The sequence below is a fragment of the Haliaeetus albicilla genome, chromosome W (genome assembly GCF_947461875.1).
Source record: "Haliaeetus albicilla chromosome W, bHalAlb1.1, whole genome shotgun sequence".
Lineage (NCBI taxonomy): Eukaryota > Metazoa > Chordata > Aves > Accipitriformes > Accipitridae > Haliaeetus > Haliaeetus albicilla.
Genome location: NC_091515.1, coordinates 19919853 through 19942905, shown reverse-complemented (window position 1 = coordinate 19942905; position 23053 = coordinate 19919853). Strand labels below are relative to the sequence as shown.

General features: G+C 37.0%; 1 protein-coding gene and 1 long non-coding RNA gene across 4 annotated transcripts in view; one reads left to right on the top strand and one right to left on the bottom strand.

Moving 5' to 3' along the window:
- The window catches only part of LOC104318982 (nipped-B-like protein), a 179470-nt gene extending 164099 nt beyond the window's left edge, over nt 1-15371 (top strand). For 2 of the 3 annotated variants that reach the window (XM_069775174.1, XM_069775172.1), the window contains 13 exons: nt 1441-1581; nt 1906-1999; nt 2110-2264; nt 2528-2618; nt 6506-6679; nt 7223-7413; nt 8124-8231; nt 9605-9805; nt 10280-10426; nt 11894-12189; nt 12514-12688; nt 13326-13511; nt 14073-15371. In XM_069775174.1, coding sequence (XP_069631275.1) covers nt 1441-1581; nt 1906-1999; nt 2110-2264; nt 2528-2618; nt 6506-6679; nt 7223-7413; nt 8124-8231; nt 9605-9805; nt 10280-10426; nt 11894-12189; nt 12514-12688; nt 13326-13511; nt 14073-14438 — 2325 coding nt within the window. In that variant the 3' untranslated portion in view covers nt 14439-15371. Of the gene's footprint in view, nt 1-1440; nt 1582-1905; nt 2000-2109; nt 2265-2527; nt 2619-6505; nt 6680-7222; nt 7414-8123; nt 8232-9604; nt 9806-10279; nt 10427-11893; nt 12190-12513; nt 12689-13325; nt 13553-14072 lie in introns of all 3 variants that reach the window. The other variant, XM_069775173.1, reaches the window with a different exon arrangement.
- LOC138683450 (uncharacterized) overlaps nt 1-23053 on the bottom strand; it is a 630921-nt gene that overhangs the window by 382139 nt on the left and 225729 nt on the right. The gene's annotated exons all lie outside the window — the stretch shown is intronic.

The following is a 23053-nucleotide window of genomic DNA, read 5'->3' as shown; positions in this document are numbered from 1 at the left end:
TCCTCACCCTCTACCTCTGCATTTTACAGCCCAATGAAACTGAAACCTGTGCTGCCTCTTTCCCTTGAGGACTAAAACCCAGTTTTTCACCTGTTATGATATAATTTCTTAAAATTGTTTTGTTTTCTAGTCACAGTCTTAAAAGTAGTTAAGATTTAACATATGAATCTTAACACTAAAGGTATGGTTCCATAAGATAGAGTGATCTAACATATAGGAAATATATCAGAAGGAAAATGTCCTGCTCTGTCTGCTTCAGCACGTCACCTCTCCCTTCCCTAGCTCTGTTTTTTTTGTATTCCCCTGTAAGACAGTTTAGCTCACAAAAATGGTAGAGAGCTATAATGCTGAACCCCCCACTCTGGTAAAATGGACCCCCTACTCTGAAACATTGCGTCGCTTTCTGCCATTTTGATTAGCACAGTTGGCTCAGTGAAGGTTGTGTTGAACCCCTGATCTGGCAGAAGGAGCAAGGCAGGATCATGCAGCCATGGCTCAAGGAAGAGCTTGGCTGGGTGGGTGGCAGCAATCCATTATGTTAGGTCAGCTGCCCAGGGAAGGGTGGGCTTGAGAATACTTGTTATTGGCTTAGCTTGTAGGTATAGCCTAGCATTTTACAGGTTCAGTCCTGGAGCATTCTCTAGGCACATATACAACAGACTTTTATAGCTGCTTCTGATCAAACAGTATAGGAAAGGGTTATCTGATTATTTACTTGCTGCAACATCTCTTTAGTGTGTTACATAAGTTTTGTACTTATACAGGTTGAGATGAATTGTAGAATTACCACCGTTAGCTCGAATATGTTAAATAGCTTGATAGTAGCATTTGGGAATTGTCGTATCATGATTAGTGAGCTTGATTTGTCAAAAAAGTCAATTTCTAGCAGGATGTATATTTAATATATAAATGTTTTCCATAGATTCCTCACAATACATATACAGTCATGATAATGCAAAGCAGTAATCATTTTAAGTGTAATTTCTATATTTGTGTGCATTATTATCTATTTTGTTTAAGCCACATTCAGCCACAGCACAACTTCATTTGTTGCCAATACCTGTTGCCAGGTGCTGTGTGTTCTCTAGTGTGCATATGTAGGAAGAGTTCCTAGATTTGTTGTAGGACTCCAAAAAATTATCAGGACCAAAAGTTTTTGGGTCTGTCACAGCCTTGATGAGAGGTGAAGTTCTGCTTCTACAGTTTTTTGTTTTGTTTTTTTTTTCTTTTAAATCTTTACCAAATATCTTACATAAGATACATAATTGTATTGTACTATTATGTAATTGCATTATATTAATATGTATTTGTATGTAATTGTATTGTATTAATATGTATTATGTAATGTTAATACGTATGTATTACATAATACATATTCATAATACTTAGCTTATAGGTAACAGCCAGAAATGTTAAATGTGATAAATACTCTTGTTTCAGACCCAGAATGATTTCATGGTGATCTGCAATGTTGCAAAAATCTTAGAACTTGTAGTGCCACTAATGGAGCACCCAAGTGAGACCTTTCTTGCCACTATTGAGGAAGACCTCATGAAACTCATCATCAAATATGGCATGACGGTAAGCTTTTAATTGCTACTGTTCAGTTGATTCCATTTCACATTGTGAAATACATGGTTTTGATTTAAAGAAAGGTCTGTCTTCATTATGAAGATAACTTTTGAGCCATGAAAAAATCAATGTTCTTGTTTTACTGGTGTTTGCATGTGTTGTTGCTATATTTTAACAATTATAAGTTTGGGCAGGTTTTCAGAGCAGTCAAGGAGATGGACATTGCATCTATTATATCGTTATAGTTCTACATAGCTTTTTCCTACATAGCTTCACAAAAATCTCAGTTTTAACTTCTAAATATATAACTCATTTGTTCTTTCTTGATCCTAGGTTGTTCAGCATTGTGTGAGCTGCCTTGGGGCTGTTGTGAACAAGGTCACCCAGAACTATAAATTTGTGTGGGCCTGTTTTAATAGATACTATGGTAAGTAAAATCACAACATGTAATTGTCACTCTTCAGTTTTGGCTACAGGTCTTGTCTCAGGGATACACCATGATTAAATACTGTGATCAAAACTTTTATCTTACTGTAGGTGCACTTTTGAAATTAAAAAGTCAACACCAGGAAGACCCCAACAGTACAATACTTACTGCCAATAAACCAGCACTCCTTAGATCACTTTTCACTGTTGGAGCATTGTGTCGGCATTTTGATTTTGATCAGGAAGATTTTAAGGGCAACAGTAAGGTAAAATAACTTGTATTTACTCTCTGTGTCTTATATATATTGAATGCTCCACTTCAATTTGAAAGCACAGTATTCCTAGTCCCTCAAAGCTATGTATTTTTTCATAATGCATACAATATAGCTTTTTGGTTTGTAAATACATGGTTTTGCAAAGGCCGTGCAGTAAGATTGTGTTTCTCCTTTTTGATATTTATGCTTTTTATAAGAGATTAAAAACATGTTTCATCTTCAAATAGCTATTATTTTTGTTTTGATTTCCTCAGGTTAACATTAAGGATAAAGTACTTGAACTGCTGATGTATTTTACAAAGCATTCAGATGAAGAAGTACAGACAAAAGCCATTATTGGCCTTGGTAAGAAATATTAATACTTTTTATTATTCTGCTATAGTAATAAAATCCATGCATTTCAGCAGGAATTCATTTATTTGTGTAGTGGCAGGGGAGTTTGTTTAAAATCAAAGTTCACTGCATGTTTTTTTTGAGAACTGGCTATAGAAATGTAGTCAAAGGGATACTTTGAAGTTGCATACTTCTGCAGCAGAGTGGATGCTTTTGATAGTGAATGCCTTTTTGATGTGTGACCAAGTCTTAAAAAGCATCAGGTTTCCAAAGTAATGGAGGTGGGGTTTTTTTCCCACATGCAGGTATGTTGTAACTTCAAATCTTGTTTTTCAGTCCACAAGGTATGGTTAAAGAATAACTAGAAAAAATGCTGCAAAAACTTTGAGAATTTTAAGTGTAGGGGCAGATATTCCGCAGGAGTCAAGGGAACTCTGGCAGTTTATACCAACTGGGGGATGCTCTGTGAGATTTCACGAAGCATTGAGATGATGTCATAGTCTAAATATTACAGTTTGGTTTGGAATTTTGGCAGTATTTCAATTTTAAATAGATTCTTTATCTGAAGGCATTAGTATGGTATCTCAGTGACATGCAGTAGTGCATGAACTGCCATTGAGTGGTTTGTACCACGTTCATCCTCTGCTCAAGGACCAAAACTGTACATGTGAGTGAATCTTGTTTGGGCAGATAGGGCTTGGTTTCTGGAAGAGTTCGGTTCATGGTTATAGCTTAGTCTAAAGAAAGTTATCTCCCATGCGTGTGAGCTTGCATTGTATGGTTTAACTGTGGACAAGAATTTGCCTCCTTATGCTGCTGTTTAGGTGGCTTTTTAGATATCCTGCTTCAGTTCAGGCTAGGGAGGACTCTGAGGATAAGGACTGAATCTTGATTTGATATTCTGTGAGGAAACCATTTCAGACAGCTGAGTGGGATTAATGGCTTTAGAGTTGCCTCTGTTGCAGGAGCAATGCTACAGTGTTCTGGACTAGCTGGAGGTTTTTCTAGGCATTGTATCAAGATGCACAACACTTACCGTAGTCCATTTTAATTTAGTTGTCCTCTACAGAATATTGCATGTGGGATAGGGGCTGTCTTCCTAACCATAGACATGATTGCTTTACTCATGGATGCCGAGAATGTTGCATTTGTCAAAAATGTTTCTAAATTACAGACTGAACTGTGATCAGTTTGGGGGAAGAGGAGAAAACAGGGGTGGCTATCTGTAGGCATTCTTCAGATTTTTATTTTTTTTTCTCTGCCCGTAAGCATGTCAGTCTTTATTTTAATTAAACCTCAGACAACTGTTTTCAGTGATATATTAATCTCATCTAAGTACTGGTTCTGTTTTGAGGGTAGCTGCTGGATGTACAGAGACGTGGTAGGCAGTGCAAAGTTCTACCTTACAGGCTGGTAATTGACCCAAGTTGTCAAATCCATTCAACACTTGTGTGCAGCAATAAGGTGAAAATAACTAAAAAGCTAATTCAACATTTATATACAGTGAAGGCATCACCTGAAGAGTGTGTGCTTTCCTATCGGTAATTATTAGTGTGTCCTTTCAGTAAGGACACTCAACAGTTTTAGCCTTTGCTTTGGGATGTGTCACTGCTATTGAGGGATTAAGCCTAACTATAAGCTTAATGCTTATGGTTATGCTTCTCTTCCAGATGTGTACTTGCAAGGCAGATACAAAATTTTGTTAGTAATTTTAACTAAACCTGTATGTATCTAACAGATAATGTCTTACTCAGCCAAGTCCAGTGCTTACTCATAACAGAGTGAAAACAAAGGTATGAAGAGAAATGGTGTGAGGGCAGCCCTGAGATATGAAGTCAGTCCTTAAAGGAACACAGCAGATGCCTTTTTTCATCTCCTATGACAAATTCTTATGCCAAGTAAGATTTCTTCCCCGCTTACAGGGGATGGAAAAATAAGAATTTCCCTGAGAATACTGGTGGTTTTAGACTCTTTTAAGTAAGTAAATGAAGGAAAGAAAGAGTTATGGATTGTTACACATACATGCAAGTGCTTTTCATTTTTAAAATTAACCTTAAGAAATGGATTGGACTTTCTCAGAGGCGGTCAAGTTATAAACATCAATATACACCTGTATAGAGTGCACAATTATACTACATACTCCAAAGAGTGGCATCATTCCTTTTTGTTTCACCTCTTTCCCCTCCGTCTCCCCTGCCTTCTCTCCTCTTCCTGTTTTGAGACTGAAATGAGATCTTAAACACACTGAGGTCTTGTCCTAGACTTAGCCTTTACCTACACTGTTTTTTCTGTGTGCACAGAGCCAGTTTTAAAAACCTGACTCAGTCTTCCCTTTGTTACAGCCACTTTTATACATTGCTTTTGCATAATTTTATTTACTTTCATTTTTTTCCCCCATTTTTCTTTTATGTTTATATATTTTCTATGTGTTCATTCAGAATCTTAGTTTCCTGTGGTCATGAAAAATACACTTAATGTCTGCCTTTCTCATAGTCTTAAAAAAAAAGAATCAAGTAGTTAAACATAGTTTAAATAGGGAAGTTATGTTCTGTCGTGGTTTAACCCCAGCCAGCAACTAAGCACCACGCAGCCGCTCACTCACTCCCCCCCATCCAGTGGGATGGGGGAGAAAATCGGGAAAAGAAGTAAAACTCGTGGGTTGAGATAAGAATGGTTTAATAGAACAGAAAAGAAGAAACTAATAATGATAATAATAACACTAATAAAATGACAACAGCAATAATGAAAGGATTGGAATGTACAAATGATGCGCAGGGCAATTGCTCACCACCCGCTGACCAACACCCAGCCAGTCCCCAAGCGGCGATTCCCTGCCCCCCACTTCCCAGTTCCTAAACTAGATGGGACGTCACATGGTATGGAATACACTGTTGGCCAGTATGGGTCAGGTGCCCTGGCTGGGCATGAGAAGCTGAAAAATCCTTGACTCTAGTCTAAACACTACTGAGCAACAACTGAAAACATCAGTGTTATCAACATTCTTCACATACTGAACTCAAAACATAGCACTGTACCAGCTACTAGGAAGACAGTTAACTCTATCCCAGCTGAAACCAGGACAGTTCCCATTCCTTTTTTTTTTATGATACTCTGTAAGAGTTTGTTGGCAGCACTTCTAAATCTACATATGTGATCTAAAATGATATATACTGTCACTAATTTAGATCAAAGTTTTTAGGAAATACAGACTTCCCTGACTAAGAATAACCAATTCTTTGTTAAGAGTAGGGCTGCAGCTAAAAGCGGTTCTATAGTGTGTATCTTCCAACAGATGTAGTCTTGGGAATGCTTCAGATAGTTTTCAAGAGAATACCTTAATAAGTATATGAATAATGACAGTGAGGACAGTGAGAGGTATAAATTTTATTTTACTGTTCTCACTATGGTTTTTTTTCTTTTAAGATTTTATTTTTTAAATACTCATATTTATCGATTTTTCCACATTTGCTCTGCCTCCATATGAATAGCTCTTCACAGTTTCAGCAGAATGTTTTTCTCCAAATGTATTAGAAAAACAATGGGTAATTTTTAGCAATGTTCCTCCCTTGCTCTTGGGAGACCTCCTAGTCATTCAGATGCAGACCAGTACACTGGATGTGCTTCCAGACCTGTATAACTCTTCTTAGTGCAACTGTCCTGGGTCGGCACCCCATCTTTATCTATCAGAGTCATGGCTAATAGAACTGTCATGGCTAATAGAACTCCTTATAAGCTTAGAATGGTGTCCATATGAAAAAGCAATACTGTTTGTACTAGAAAAAGCTATGCTGTTGGGAGGAGATAAATTTTATACCTCTATTTTGAAGAAAGACTTAAAAAGCAGAAATACAATTTCTAGATAATAACATGGAATATTTCCTCTTTTCTTCCACCCTTAGGATTTGCATTTATACAACACCCAAGTTTAATGTTCGAACAGGAAGTGAAGACTCTGTACAACAGCATTCTTTCAGATAAGAACTGTTCAGTAAACTTAAAAATCCAGGTGTTAAAAAACCTCCAGACCTACTTGCAGGAGGAGGATACACGTATGCAGCAGGCAGACAGAGACTGTAAGTGTTGAGTTCTGTGCTAATGAGGCATGCAAAACCTAACTTTCTTGCATACAATTACTGTATACATGAACTGAGTCACTTAAGATTGTTATCTAATCAATAATATACACAAAGTATCTTAGAATAATTTTCAAAAATTCATTATGCGCATAGGTATATTGAGAAGTGTAGCTTATTATTTACTTTCAAGATGTATAAATCCTGAAAGCAATCCAGAATGCATAATTGTTGTAATGATGGTAGTAATACTTTTTATCAAAATCTTCTCTAAGGTTAATTTGCAGATACAAAATAAATTAAAAATAAAAAAATTTAAAAATTAAAACCTTTATTGAGGAACAAGACTTTAAAGTCATGTCTCTAGTTTTTTGAAGTGTATTTGCCATCAGACTGTTCTATGTTTCATGAGATCATAAACCCATTCTAAGACAGCTGAAATGTGTATGTATTCTAAAGCTTAAAGATCAGTACGCATCAAATAATGGCAAAGTAAATGATTATACTGTGGTGAGTGTGCTATTGCTTTTGTCCTTTTTACAGGGAAAAAAGTAGCAAAGCAGGAAGACCTGAAAGAAATGGGTGATATTTCCTCAGGGATGAGTAGTTCCATCATGCAGCTATATCTCAAACAGGTCCTTGAGGCTTTCTTTCATACCCAGTCTAGTGTACGCCACTTTGCTCTAAATGTCATTGCACTGACGTTAAACCAGGGTCTCATCCATCCTGTTCAGGTATGGCAGGCTTTTATGATGGTAGTTTTTGTTATTCAGGTTTTCAGAGGTTTTTATGCTTGCTAGATACGTTTCTAGTTTTTTCTCTTCCAGCTATGTTACAGTAATTTCTTATTGTAGCAAGGGGCCTTTACAGAAAGCATATTTTGAAATCTGTTTTATGTTGTTTAGCCAGTGAGATTCCAAATGCTGTATTTTCTTGTCTTTGGATCAAGATGTAAAAGCCCAGCCAGTGCCTAAAGAGCACTTAGAAATGTACATTGGAGCATATTTCCCTATGTCTTCCAAACACTATGGAATTTCAGAGTCAATGTCAGAACTTCGGTCATCATCTCCATTATTCTTTGCTTACATAATATTTTTGTAATTATTTGTTTATACCACAGCCATTGTGCATGTTCAGTCATAAGTGGTGTTATCTTTTTTTTTAAATGGCATTTTTTTATAGTGTAAATTGACTTTAGAGTTTGAGAGAAATGGAAATACTACCTGAAACCTCACACAACTTCTATCATTTATAATGCTGGTCTCTTGTGTATTTTGTACTATTTGCTTGCAAAAAGTAGTCAGGTAGTAAGTTGCATAGAGCTTCCTATTCTAGTTTCTGCAGTAGTCAGAATATAACAAGAACAACAGTGTAATAGAAGAACAAAGAGTGAGAAAGAGGAGGTACAATGACTCTGAATAATCATTTCATTTTTTTTTTCAAGTGTGTGCCATACTTAATTGCTATGGGCACAGATCCAGAGCCCTCTATGCGAAACAAAGCTGACCAGCAGTTGGTGGAAATAGACAAAAAATATGCTGGGTTCATTCACGTAAGTAATTCTAATTTATCAGTTTACAAAATACTGTTACGTTCTCTGGTGACTTAACACTTGAATAGGCCTCAGCTGCAGAAAAAGAATATAAAGTAACAAATAAACAATAACTATAAGCAGTTGTAAAGAAGATCCCGACTCTTTCTCCTGTTTGGAGATTTCTGTTCTTAGAAATAGAAAGGATATAATATTTTGAAACATCTCTTCCAGTCTAAAAAATCCTTCAATTTATAATTCACAGTAGTGTTTTCCTCACTGAATAGTACATAAGAGCATTTATTTGATAAGAGGCAAGGACAGCTGTTTCATAATGTTTAGCAATGATTTTCCTGTATCAATAGACTAGGGAAGAGAACACCTTGTAAAAGTAGAGGTCCTTAGTGTATATGTATTAGAACGTTAAGGCATCCAAGGTTTTATAAATTGTAATCTAAGCAGAAGGAGCACAGGAAGGTGTTAAGAACTGAGGGATCTTGCTGAAAGGAAAATCTGAGGGCTAAGTGAGGACTTGTGGAGTTGTGGCATAGTGCCATTAGTTCTGCTTAAGATCTGAAATTGAGCTGCAGCACCCTCTCCTTATTTCGGAAGGCCCCAGTCTTGGTTCACTGCATGTACTACATTGTGGGACTTCCCAAATCTGATTGTATTCCACTGAAATTGGAGCATTGCACTGTTCATGGCATCCAAACAGATACCTAATCCAGTAGGTGAAGGCTAGCAGATGAAATTTGATATGTAGGCAGCTGAGATTTAAGACAATGTATAGATGAAGAGACAACTACACTGAACAGAAGCAGAGGTGGTATGAGGAGAGCTGGATATGCAGCCTAGCTAGAGATTGTTTGTTCTGAAACAAGAGCAGGAGCCTTGAAGTAAGTAAAATCAGCTGGAAATTAGAGAATATATGCAAAAAAACTCATTTCCTGTTTGTCAGTCCTATTGTACTAATATGGACTCAGTTGTTGGTTTCACTACAAGTGACATCAAGCATACACATTTGGTAAAATATTCTGTTCACGTATGAAAACATTTCAGTATTCTTGAAAATTGTTTAAATTAGAATACCTGGCTGCAGTGGGTAAACAGATTAGCTGTATGTTTCTAACATAGAATTTACGGTGAAAGCAGTTCACAAGACATTTTGATCTCTGCCACAAATTCTGTTTTAATCTGTTTGCCAACTCAAAAGGTAGTAGTGCACCTCAGTGCATGTTTGAAAATTAAACTTCAGATGAGCATCCACTTAAAAGGAAATAAGCTAAAAAATGAGCTAGCAGTTTCTGTTGACAGGCATTTGTTTAATTTTCCACTTTCAGTTTTACCGCTTGAAAGCAATGGTTTAAATAAAAATAAATACTTTTCCATTTCAGATGAAAGCAGTGGCTGGTATGAAGATGTCTTACCAGGTACAACAGGCAATCAGTACCAGCCCAAAGGATCCTGTAAGAGGTTTTAGACACGATGAATCATCCAATGCATTGTGTTCACACCTATACTCCATGATCCGAGGGAACCGTCAACACAGACGAGCATTTCTAATTTCTTTACTCAACCTCTTTGATGATACTGCAGTAAGCATCACATTTCCTTCACTTAAAATGAAAATAAAATATAGCATCACAAGCTTAAATTCTCCTTTTACAATGTATTTTTATGACATAATTATTGATAACTTTATTTCCATAAGGTACTTTGTTTTGCTTTGTAATATAAGGTATTTACCTATATAATAGAATGCATTTGTTACTTTTGCATCATTCTGTACCTTTCTGTACTCAGTTTGGATTGATCAGAAATAATGTATCTTCAGGTATGACTAAATTTTGCATATATACATGTTGTTTAGAGTGGGTTTGGGGGGTATGTAGATGTCATAGTAGCACCGTACCAGCTACTAGGAAGACAGTTAACTCTATCCCAGCTGAAACCAGGACAGTATAATAAAATTTGTGATCATGTTTCTGCTCTAGACTGTTAGGAACACAGTGTATAAATCTAAGATATTTGTATGTATATTTATATGTACTTTTTTTTTAAACTTCCAGAAAACAGAGGTGAATATGCTCTTGTATATAGCAGACAATCTAGCCTGTTTTCCTTATCAAACACAGGAAGAGCCACTGTTTATAATGCATCATATAGACATTACACTATCAGTTTCTGGTAGCAACCTACTACAGTCATTTAAAGAGGTATGTGCATTTATATTTTAGTATATTTATTATGGTGGCAACATAAGCTTCTCTATAATTTGGTCAGGTTTTCAGTGAATACAGTACCATTATTATGATATGGACCAGTAGTGTTACTTTGTAACCAGTAGTTAAAAAACAAACAACCCTTTCTGTTCTGGCCTGCATCTGGTAGATGCTAGTTAAAAACTTTCCTTACATTGCTGCTTATGTTATTAAAAAAGAATGATAAATTTTGAGATCTTAATATTAAATCTATATCATTCCCTAATATTGCTGAATTAATTGGAATTAATATTAATTGCATGCATATGGGAAGTACATGAACCCAGAATCATCATGAAATATTGGTTTATTGTGGTTGTTTGTATAATTTTAATAATAAAATCCAGTTTGCTGTTTCTTTTGTTGTCAAGTAGCTGATGGCAGTTGCATGTGTGTCACCTGGGAGACTTTAAATACATTGTTTATTGCAAGAAAAGAGTGCTCAATATGTCTTGTCTTAAGGTAGCATATAAGAACCCCAATAATGATATAGTATCTGTTGTTATGGCAACACACAACCCTGTAATAAAAAGGCCTCTCTTTCTTAAAGACTTCAGTGTCTTCATTTCCTGGACAACTTTAACAGTAGAAGGTCCAAACTGTCAGGAAACAAACCCATTTCTAGAATTTCCAATCTGACAAGTACAAGTCAGAGTTGATACCTGGAAGGTACACTGCTTTGAATTGTCACTCTACTAAAGTTGATTTTTAATCTGCTAGAAAGAGACAGTACATTCTTTAGATGGGGGACCAGTGTGTAGCACCAGCACATAGAGGATGAGATCCTACTTGGGACATCTTAAGTTCTGTGTTATGAAAAATCATACTATATGCAGTAATAATGCAAGTGTGAAATTCTGTAGCTCTACAAGTAGTAAAACTGATTATTAGTAATACTGTATATGATGACTTGGGAGTTTCTCTGGTCAACAGTGTAATTAGTGTCATAGAATTTTAACAGAGACAAGGATTAAAACCAGCTTGGACTAGTTTGTACCAAAGTACATATGGAAATATATGTAACATGCAAAAATTATATTTAGGTGAAACAAAAATGGAATCTTCTTCCTGATTTATTGTATTTGGCCTTCTACTTGCATTTTACCTTCTCCGCTAACAAACTTGAGCAGTCTTTTTAAGAATAACATGCCAGTGGAGTACTTATTGCTTCAGTTCCTTCTGTAACCACCTTGCAAAAAAATGTGGACTTTAGATCAATTTTTCAGAGGCCTTTGGTTATAATTCAGCATCTTTTTGCCATAAATAATTTTAATCTTTGAATGTCAAGTTATGAATTAATAACATTGTTCAGGGAATTCTTCCTAATTTAAGCCAATAATGATTTTGGAAAGATTTTTTAGAAACATACATGATGCTACTTACCCTAATTTTGGAATGTGTGTTAACTTCTCTGTCTCACAGTCTATGGTGAAAGACAAAAAAAAGGAAAGAAAGCCTTCATCAGACGAGGAGACTGAGAGTGACAGTAACAGTGGTAGTGAGAGCGAAAGTGAGGAGGAAGCTTCTAAGCCTCGGAAGTTACGGAAACGAGTAGACTCTGATTCAGATTCTGATGAAGAAAATGATATAAATGCTGTGATGAAATGTTTGCCAGAAAATTCAGCTCCTTTAATTGAATTTGCAAATGTCTCCCAAGGCATATTATTACTTTTGATGCTGAAACAGCATTTAAAGAACCTCTGTGGATTCTCTGATAGGTAAGGATATTTAGATAATAGGCCATCTTGTTATCTAGTGAGTTCTTTGTAAGGATTAAGTTTGGAATTTGTTTTTTTGTTAAAGTTGATTTTTAATAATTGTTTAAGCAATAGATTTGTATAAGAGAAAAAACATAAATGTAATAGGTTGAATGTAATGAAACTTTGGCTTAGAAAAAGCAATGATTTCTTTTCTTATCAGGATGTCTTTTGTATACAGAATGTTTAAAATATAACTACTTACATTGAAGACTTTAAAAGCTTTTCCTTGAAATTGCTTTGGACTTTCCTTAAAAGCTCTTCCCTTTTGTTTTCTTTAAACAGTAAAATTCAGAAATATTCTCCATCTGAATCTGCAAAAGTTTATGATAAAACAATAAACAGGAAGACAGGAGTACATTTCCATCCAAAACAAACTCTGGATTTTCTGCGGAGTGATATGGCTAATTCCAAGATCACTGAAGAAGTGAAGAGGAGTATAGTAAAACAGTACTTAGATGTAAGTAAAGTTGCTTTGCAGAAAATCTGAAATCCTTTCAGACTAGGTAACACAGTATAAACTTGAAAGTAGATGCTGATGTATTGGATGAACATTTCAAAATGTTAAGTTCCTGGTAATCTTATGCAATATACTGATAACTCACCATTTCCTTTCAGAATTTTTAGCAGGATTATCTTTCAAAGTCTTCTAATAAATTTAAACACAATAAAAATTAATTTCAACTAAAGGATATTCATCTTTACAGAGTATTTTCTAATTTCTGGTATCCATCTTGTATACCTCTACCATATAACTTGTTCATTTTATCCCTGACTCTTTCCATCATAGGAACAGAGACTAGTTCTAGTATATTTACCTTTTTTTTTTCTTTTTCCCCCAATTCTTTAAAATATTAACTAGAGAAAACTTGCAATTTTGAAAACACAGAAAGAAAGCTTTTACATATCTACTAGAAAATGAAACTAAAAAGTTTGTAGAACAAAAACACAAGCTGTTGAAGTTTGAAGTTGTCTGCCATGTTTTACCCTGTTTCTTTATCTTTTCATTTGGTTTTATTTAATGTAGTGTGATATGAATGTCTATTTTTAAAGTTAGAATGTGGACTGATCTGTTTTGTTTTGGTTTTTTTTTATAGTTCAAGCTCCTTATGGAACATTTGGATCCTGATGAAGAGGAAGAAGATGGAGAGGTGTCAGCTAGCACAAATGCTCGGAACAAAGCAATTACCTCGCTGCTTGGAGGAGGCAGCCCTAAAAACAATGCAGCTGAGACAGAGGACGATGAAAGTGATGGGGAGGATAGAGGAGGAGGCACTTCAGGGGTGAGGCGGAGGAGGAGTCAACGTATTTCGCAGCGTATTACGTAAAATTATTTTTATGTGCTTATAAATGTCAGTCTATTATATTAAATGTACACCAAGTAATGTAATCCACATGAAAGAAAGCATTTTGTAGATAGAGATTCTCTACTTAACCATTTATACAACTTTTGTAGAAAGTTTAACAGAAAAGACAATAAAAAAAAAAACCTAGAAAATGAGATTTATCCCGTATAAAAATTTATTAATTTTCCTTTGGAATGTACTGTGTGTTATCCTTTTTATTGTTGCCAAGTTTTTATGTAGCTTTATGATTCGTGTGTATATATAATTTTATATATCAATAAGAGATAAAGACACGGGTACAAATTAAGAGTATGTGGTTTTACAAGGATATGTTAACCCCTTGGCGCTGGCGGTCGCGGTGCGTCTCATTGCCGGCAATGGAATGTGTGCCGGGAAATCCCAACTCCCGGCGTCAAGGGATTAAAAGCAATAAAAGCAATAATTTCACTAAAGTTCTTTTGTGTAACACTTGGTCTTTTTTCCCCCCCAATGTTTTAGTCATTGAGAAGGTCAAAACGAAATTCAGACTCTACGGAGTTGGCAGCACAGATGAATGAAAGTGTTGATGTCATGGATGTCATCGCTATTTGCTGTCCAAAGTACAAAGACCGACCACAAATTGCAAGAGTAGTACAGAAAACCAGCAATGGCTTCAGTGTTCAGTGGATGGCAGGCTCCTACAGTGGCTCCTGGACTGAGGCTAAGCGCCGTGATGGCCGCAAACTGGTGCCTTGGGTAGACACTATTAAAGAGTCAGACATTATTTACAAAAAAATTGCTCTAACAAGTGCTAATAAGCTGACTAATAAAGTTGTTCAGACTTTACGATCGCTGTATGCTGCCAAGGATGGAACTTCCAGCTAATGAATTTGTACATGCAGCCAAATTTACAGAAATTTAAATAACAGAAAAACTTGAAATATCAACTTTCTGGCAAAAAAAAAAAAAAAAAATCAGTTAAATGAAGAGTAAGAATGGAACCTGGGACGCAGGAAAACAGAAGGAAATGTTTGGTAAACATTTATGTGGGAGCTTCCTTCGCTGTTGTGCAGCAGAAACTTCTCAGTTCATTTTTACTCCCACTGTATTATAGTTTAACAAAAAATTGTTTATATCTTGAAAAAAACCTTTCTGTTTAAAAAAATAAAAAGTGAATGTTGGAAAGTAGTCTGTTAATGTTCTTAATAAAGTGTTCTTGGAGTTTAACCTAGCAGCGGATGGCTTTCTTTAGCTTAGCCCAGTTTCCAGGGAAGCATTGTTTTTCCAGACTGTAAAATGGCAGAATCTCCTGGATATATAATTTATTCTGTTGAAGAAAAAAAGAAAAAAAAGCATGCAGTATCTATGACCTATCTGCAGGAGGAGTTTTTGTAAATGTAGATTTTGATGTATTAGGTCACCCTGAAATAATACAAGAAAAGGGATCCCCAGCAAATCTGGTGGAACAAATACTGCAATAAATTTTTTTACTTCTCTTTGTTACTTGTCTGTTTCCATTTGAATTTCTTATTGTAAAGATCTGTTTAAATCCATTTATATTATTTTGCAGTCTTTTATGTAAAATTTACTATATTAGTGGTTTTCAAAACAAGACATAAAATATTGTTTATACAGTTTGTATAGGCTGACTTCTGAATAATTGGTATCTTTTTATTTTTATCCCTTAAAGGGTGTAAACACAAGTTAACTCCAGGGTTTTATTGTATCCTGCAATATTTAGTATTAACTATATGATTTAGCACTGTGCCAAACACATTTTCAAGAGTACATTTTGATATAAAAAGAAACTATAGTTTATTCCTTGTATGCTTCAATTTCTTTCTAATGCTGTCCAAATGGTAATTTATGATAGTTTAAATTTGGGGAAAGCTGAATGACTATTCTGCTTGGGCTAACTGGCCATGTATGCATTTCTCTGGGTTAATATAGAGAGGTTTGTGTCAAAAGGAGATAGCTACCAGTATCTGAGGAGTGAATGGGTATGAATCTAGATAATTACGCTACATTCACAAATTAATTTTTAAAAAAATGTTTGTATATTAGTCTATATTTTACTAATTGAAAGATGTTTTCACATTTTGTAAATTGAAAAAATGCTATTGAAAGCTTTCAGAAGCATTTGTTTTGACTATGTTGCCACAAGCCTTTCGTAAGTAGTTTGCCTTTCTAGAGAGTAACAAAAGCAGCAGATTTGCAAACAGAAAAAAATCTAAAACTAAACTTTTTAGGGGAGTATTAAACCCTGCTGTGTTTTCAAATGTGTTTATCTAAAACAGGTCTTCCTCAATAAGTAAATCTTTCTCTTATGTTTATTTTCTTTTATGAATTTAATTTATGGTAGGAGGCTGTTTTTATGAAACTAGCTTGCAGAATTCTAATGCGTTATTCGATTTGTGAGGAATAGTAACAGTATTCCAAAATATTCTCATGTACAGAAAAAAAAATTAAACTGCATTGATTAATAACTCCTCAGAATCTAGTTAGTAATTGTTCCCATGGGAAATGCCTTTTTGCTGTTTCACCACTGGAATTTTCTAAACAGAAATATTTTCTCACCTTTTTGTTTTCACTGTTCATGGTGTTTTCTTCACTGTACAAAAAGCCACATCTTGTGCTAAGATAGGTATTGTTAAAGTAGGGAGAAGTAGAAAAAGCAGAAATCACTCCTGCAGCTCTGGAAGCAGGACATTTTTGTAGCAAACGATGAAATACTGTATTTCTCAGGGCCAGGAGCAGCTTTTATAGTGGGAATTTCATACTTTGAGAATAGAGGGGGTTGTATGACATGTCACATGTTACTAGTAGAAAGAGTTGAAAATACTTCACAAGGAAACTCCCAAATGGTTAAAAACAAGAATTTCATACAGATGCAGTCTAAAATGTTGTCACTAGTCTGTTAGCCATTTCTGATGCTATTTATATTAAAGAATCTTATTTTTAATAGGTAATACAAACGTTTCCTTGTTCATAAACAAATTGTTTCCTGATCATGTGGCTTTCCCGATAGCAGAGGGGTTTTTATTTCAATTTGTTTGGTATTTATTAGAATAAAATTATTAGAAAGAAATTATAATTAAACAATAGAAACCTGAAGTCTAAAGTTGTCTTAGTTGAGAGGATTTGGACCATTACTATATTGCATAATATGCCAAAGGGCATACATGCTCCTTGATGGGATCTGTTGGCTATAATATATAATATAGATTTCTAAAATTAATTATAGATTATTGAATAAATTGAATAAGATTCTCACTAGTTAAGAGTTGAATTTTCCCCTTCTGTACTACCCAGAGTAATATCTAGTTTTGTTTTGCCTATCACAAACATTCAGATATTACTTACTATGAAAGAAAAAGGTAGCAGAGTTCATTTTTGGGAAACAAATTCCTGTTAGCTGTATATAACGGGCTGATGATTTTCAGAGATATGAAATAGAAAGCCTGAGGCTGCAGCTGTAATCTGTGCAGTAGTCTCTGAGTAGCAGTTGTGGGTTTACCAACATGAACCACATTATTGGCAACAGCATGTACCAAGATAAGGGGTTTTTTTAACATAAAAAAAAAATTTTTAAAAAAAGTGCTGCAGTGCAGTAATTGATACAGTAACAGAATTTTACTCCTTCATGTTGACATAGCTTTGTAGTATTTTTTTCACTGCATGGCTATAGATTTTCACATACATAACTATAATTATTGAATTTTTTTATTCTTACTGCTTTTTCCCTTTGAGTACAAGTTCTGTACATGGAAACTTGTTGCAGTAGCTTACCTAACAAAGGGATATTGTCAAGCTTTTAGAATTAACACTAACCATATTGTACTCTTTAAGAAAACACGGACACTTCCACAATTTAAATAAATAAGAATTAAATTATTTTTTTAATCTTCCACTTCAATACTGTAAAATTGCAGAATAATTCTTGAGTATTTTCATTATCTGCAGCTATAAAAGATCACAATAGTTTTTGACAAAACTTTAATTACAAATAAGTATTTTTTAAATTATTCAGTAATGCATTTTTGTATTTTTTTTTTAAGTTCTCTATTGCTTATATTAATGACTCTAACATGTATAAAGGTAGGCATGGGCAATATTCAGCATAAGTATTTTAGTGAGGTGTGGCCATTAAAAAGCTATTTAAGATTTAAGCCAAACTTTAGCCTTTGTTTTGCTGTTGTGTCACTAGTGAGAATATTGTTACTGTAAAATAATTGGATTGTGCTAAACATTAGCTCTAACATGAAATACCATGTAGCACTGAAATAGTTCTTCAATGTATTTGTGGCTCATGACAAAAAAAAAATTTGTAATTGAGTCTGACTCATCTGGTGCTAGTTAAACAGCAAGATGCTCTGCCTAAATGCAGGTGTTAATAATATTCCAGAGTAATGAATGGATCAGGTCAATTGATCCTTACTGTAAAGATAACACATTTTAACTCTGAGCCCCAGACAGATATTAATGGAGTTGAACTCAAACAAACACCTAATGCTTTTGTTATGTGCCTGACACTCCTAAGTCTCATGCACTAGAAAGAGTGAGAGCCCAAGGCACAAGTTTTGCTTCCACTCACCGAAGAGCCACACTGGGGATTTAACCCCAGCTGGCAACTAAGCACCACACAGCCGCTTGCTCACTCCCCCTCGGTTGGGTGGGGGAGAGAATCAGAAGAGTAAAAGTGAGAAAACTCATGGGTTGAGATAAAGACAGTTTAATAAGTAAAGCAAAAGCCACGTGCGCAAGCAAAGCAAAACAAGGAATTCATTCACTGCTTCCTATCAGCAGGCAGGTGTTCAGCCATCTCCAGGAAAGCAGGGCTCCATCATGCGTAACGGTTGCTTGGGAAGACAAACACCATCACTCCAAACATTCCCCCCCCCTTCCTTCTTCTTCCCCCAGCTTTATATGCTGAGCATGATGTCATGTGGTCTGGAATATCCCTCAGGTCAGTTGGGGTCAGCTGTCCCAGCTGTGTCCCCTCCCAACTTCTTGTGCACCCCCAGCCTAATTGCTGGTAGGGTGGGGTGAGGAGCAGAAAAGGCCTTGACTCTGGGTAAGCACTGCTCAGCAATAATGAAAACATCCCTGTATTATCAACACTGTTTCCAGCACAAATCCAAAACATAGCCCCATACTAGCTACTATGAAGAAAATTAACTCTACCCCAGTCAAAACCAGCAAACAAACCATAATCATACAAGTGTTTCCATATCCCTCAGAGAATTTGTCATCATTAAAGTGCTGAGTTGTAATGGGTGAGTTCTTAATGTAAGTAGTAAGTTTTTAGATTTCATGGTTCCTTGACTAAATATTAAAGTTAATGTTATATACAAATAAATTCACAGTATTTTCATATTTCATTTATTTAAAATAAATGTTGTAAGAGCTTAGTTTGGATCCTTCCAAAATGAAACTTGCAAGTTTTTATCCTAGAATGCGCATACTTTGTTGATTCCTTTCTCATTGTCCTCACAATGCTCAAATTATACCTGAGGCACCTATAAGGCATCCAGGGAACCAATTTTTTAATTATTCTGAGGGAATTCTTGCCAGTCTATGTTCAACCCATCTGACATAACTACGTAGTTTCTAGCTTCTACATGAGTCAAATGTGGTTTCCCACCTAATTTTGGACTTCTCTATATTAGGAAGGAATAATTTTCATTGCCATACATGCAACTGCATACGCTACTTGCAGCTACCATGTTAAATGTCTCTTCCAAACATCGTCTTCAAAAAAATCCTTAACCTGAGTGTTGGTTTTGGGGGAAGTGAGGGGGTGGGAGAGGCAAGTTTATCCTGTGCAGAACAGCAATAGCTTGGGCAACCAAACACCAGGGCAGTGGTTGTACAAGTGTGTGGCATGCATTTCAGCAATCATCTGTCCAGGCAAGGGAGTCTACAACACTGGAGTTGTGAAAGTATGTTACCAAATAACTGACTGTCTCAGTTACAGTTTGTGACATAGAGTGGCAAGTATTTCTCAGTATTTCAGTGACTATTAAAAATAATTTTTTTTGTTTTGACTTCAAAAGAGCTTTTCTCCATAACTGTACTTACTTAGTGAAGCTGTGTTGAAAGGCTCATATTTTTGTTTTGAAAACAAGTATCCTAGTTGCTAAAAGCTAGAATGATGATTTAGCTGATTTCCACTCCCACCTCCCCAGGGGATTGACTATTAAACAGGATACTATTTCTGTGTTTGTAATGTAGCCTCTGTCTTTTGGAAGCTGTTAGTTATGAGCACTAAACCATGTATAGTGCTAGGTTTGGATGTAACACACACACATACAGAGCTCTTTTTTGTCAATCAGCTCATTTTCAAAGCACTTCCTCCTTACCCTTCCCTCAAAATAACTTCTGAATTTGTTTTACTTATCCCTTATTTGCAATACTCTTCCCAATAATAGAGGACTACAAAATTTGTTGGAAACAACCCAAGTCTGTCACTACAATTAATTTAGTTTTGAGGAATCATCTGTTTCTCATTTTGACTTCACAAGCACAGACTGAAGACTTATGCTGTCTTTGGACAACAGTCTTTCTCTTTTACTTGTTTAGTTCTCTTATTAGGATTTATGCTTGTACACAAATAATACAAAACCTGAACCGCACTTAAATTGCTATAAGCCAGAAATACATGTGTAGAGGAGCAATTCAATGGATTTGTGCTTCCTGCTTAGACTAAATATGCTCTGTGAGCACAGGCAAACAAAGTGTAATAAATCCTTGAGAAAAATCAATTTGGTTCAAATTCATGAGAATTTTTTCAACATCATTCTCATCCTAAATCCAAAACACAGCACTATACCAGCTACTAGGAAAGAAATTAACTCTATCCCAGCTGAAACCAGGACAATATCCAACCCTTATTCTACACCATCTACATCATGCCCAGGTCCCACACTTTCCAATACATCCTTTCCTGTCTTTTGATATATACACACAGATATCATTCCCTTAGTCTATGGGCCTTCCCTCTAAAAATGTCCATTGAGTTCATTTAGTCCATGACTTTGGGCTCCATCTGTCACAGTAGTCCTTCAGGGCAGGAGCAATGGTGTGTGGTGTTGGACTCTTGCATGCTGAAGCCAGTTCCAGTTCTATCATCACTGCGCTTTGCCCAGTTTCATTGAAGTCCATCCTTCATTAATTTGGGTAATTTTTATTGTAATACTGTTGATATGGCATATAGCAACCATAGTAGTGATGACATACAGTATTATATAGCAATTAACATCATACAGTTTAATTCATTGGCTATTCTCACCTAAAATCAAATCCCCTTGAGGCACACATCGGACTTCCCCATCCTTTCGCATCATCCACCAAGTGCGCCCAGGTCCTTGAGCAAAAGCAATCCCATGAATGGGTTTGCCTTTGACTGAGGCAGGAGTAACCCAGACTGTCTTCCCTAGCATATTTTTTTATGCGCACTACAGGGGCTTTATCCCCTTCTACAGTACGTAAAAGTTCTGATTGGGCAGGGCCACCCCGACTGGCAGATCCTCTGGTGTTGACTAACCAGGTGGCTTTTGCTAAATGTGTATCCCAATGTTTGAAGGTTCCACCCCCCTCATTGCTCTCAATGTAGTCTTTAACAGTCCATTGTATGGCTCAATTTTCCCAGAGGCTGGTGCATGATAGGGGATATGATACACCCACTCAATGCCATGCTCTTTGGCCCAGGTGTCTATGAGGTTGTTTCGGAAATGAGTCCCGTTGTCTGACTCAATTCTTTCTGGGGTGCCGTGTCGCCACAAGACCTGCTTCTCAAGGCCCAGGATAGTGTTCCGGGCAGTGGCATGGGGTACAGAATATGTTTCCAGCCATCCGGTGGTTGCTTCCACCATTGTCAGCACATAGCGCTTGCCTTGGCGAGTTTGTGGGAGTGTGATATAGTCAATCTGCCAGACCTCCCCATATTTATATTTCAGCCACTGTCCTTGTCGTGGTTTAAGCCCAACCAACAACAAAGCACCGCTCGCTCACTCTTCCTCCTCCCAGGGGGATGGGAAGGAGAAAACACAACGAAAGGCTCGTGGGTTGAGACAAGGACAGGGAGGGATCACTCAGCAATTATGGTCACAGGCAAAAGAGACTTGACTTGGGGAAAAAAACCCAAAACCAAAAATCAATTTAATTTGTTACAAATCAAATCAGAGTAGGATAGTGAGAAATAAAACCAAATCTTAAAAACACCTTCCCCCTCCCCCAACCCTCCCTTCTTCCCGGGCTCAACTCCACTCCTGATTTTCTGTACTTCCTCCCCCCAGCACACAGGGCGGGACAGGGAATGGGGGTTGGGGGTCAGTTCATCACACATTGTTTCTGCCGCTCCTTCCTTCTCAGGGGGAGGACTCCTCACACTCTTCCCCTGCTCCAGCGTGGGGTCCCTCCCACGGGAGACAGTCCTCCATGAACTTCTCCAATGTGGGTCCTTTCCATGGGCTGCAGTTCTTCATGATCTGCTCCAGCATGGGTCCCTTCCATGGGGTGCAGTCCATCAGTCACAGACTGCTCTAGCGAGGGCTTTCCCATGGAGTCACAGCCTTCTTTGGGGGCATCCACCTGCTCCGGCATGGGGTCCTGAACAGGCTGCTCCACAGGTGGGCATCTGCTCCACTGCTCACCTCCATGGGCTTCAGGGGGACAGCCTGCTATCTCACCACAGGCTGCAGAGGGAATCACTTGCTCCGGTGCACCTCCTCCTCCTCCTTCTTCACTGACCTTGGTATCTGCATAGGTGTGCCTCTCACATTCCACTCCCCCCGCAGGTTTCCCCTTCTTAAATATGTTATCTCAGAGGCGCTACTACCGTTGCTGATTGGGTCAGCCTTGGCCAGAGGTGGGTCTGACTTGGAGCCAGGGAAGTTTCTAGCAGCTTCTCACAGGAGCCACCCCTGTAGCCTGTCCCCTGCTACCAAAACCCCACCACACAAATCCAATACAGTCCTTCATACCAAAGAGGCTTTAAACACTTGGCTTGCTTGACTGTAGCATGTTTCACATTCATGGATAACCTGTGCAACAGTGTCCACAGTCAAGTTCACCTCTTGATCAGGAGACCATCTATATGTTGCATCTCTTCCCTGATGGCCTGAGGTATCATGGGCCCACTGAGCTATAAATAATTTACCCTTATGTTGCCAGTCCAGATCCACCTGAGCCACTTCAATCTTGGCAGCCTGGTCCACCTGCTGGTTGTTTTGATGTTCTTCAGTGGCCCGACTCTGGGGTACATGAGCATCTATGCGACGTACTATATTGGGTTTGTGTGGCAAGGTTTTGGTAGCAGAGGGGTTACAGGGGTGGCTTCTGTGAAAAGCTGCTAGAAGCTTCACCTATGTCCCATGGAGCCAATGCCAGCCAGCTCCAAGACAGACCCGCTGCTGGCCAAGGCTGAGCCAATCAGCAATAGTGGTAGCGCCTCTGTGATAACATGTTTAAGAAGGGAAAAAAGTTATGGCAGGCACAGA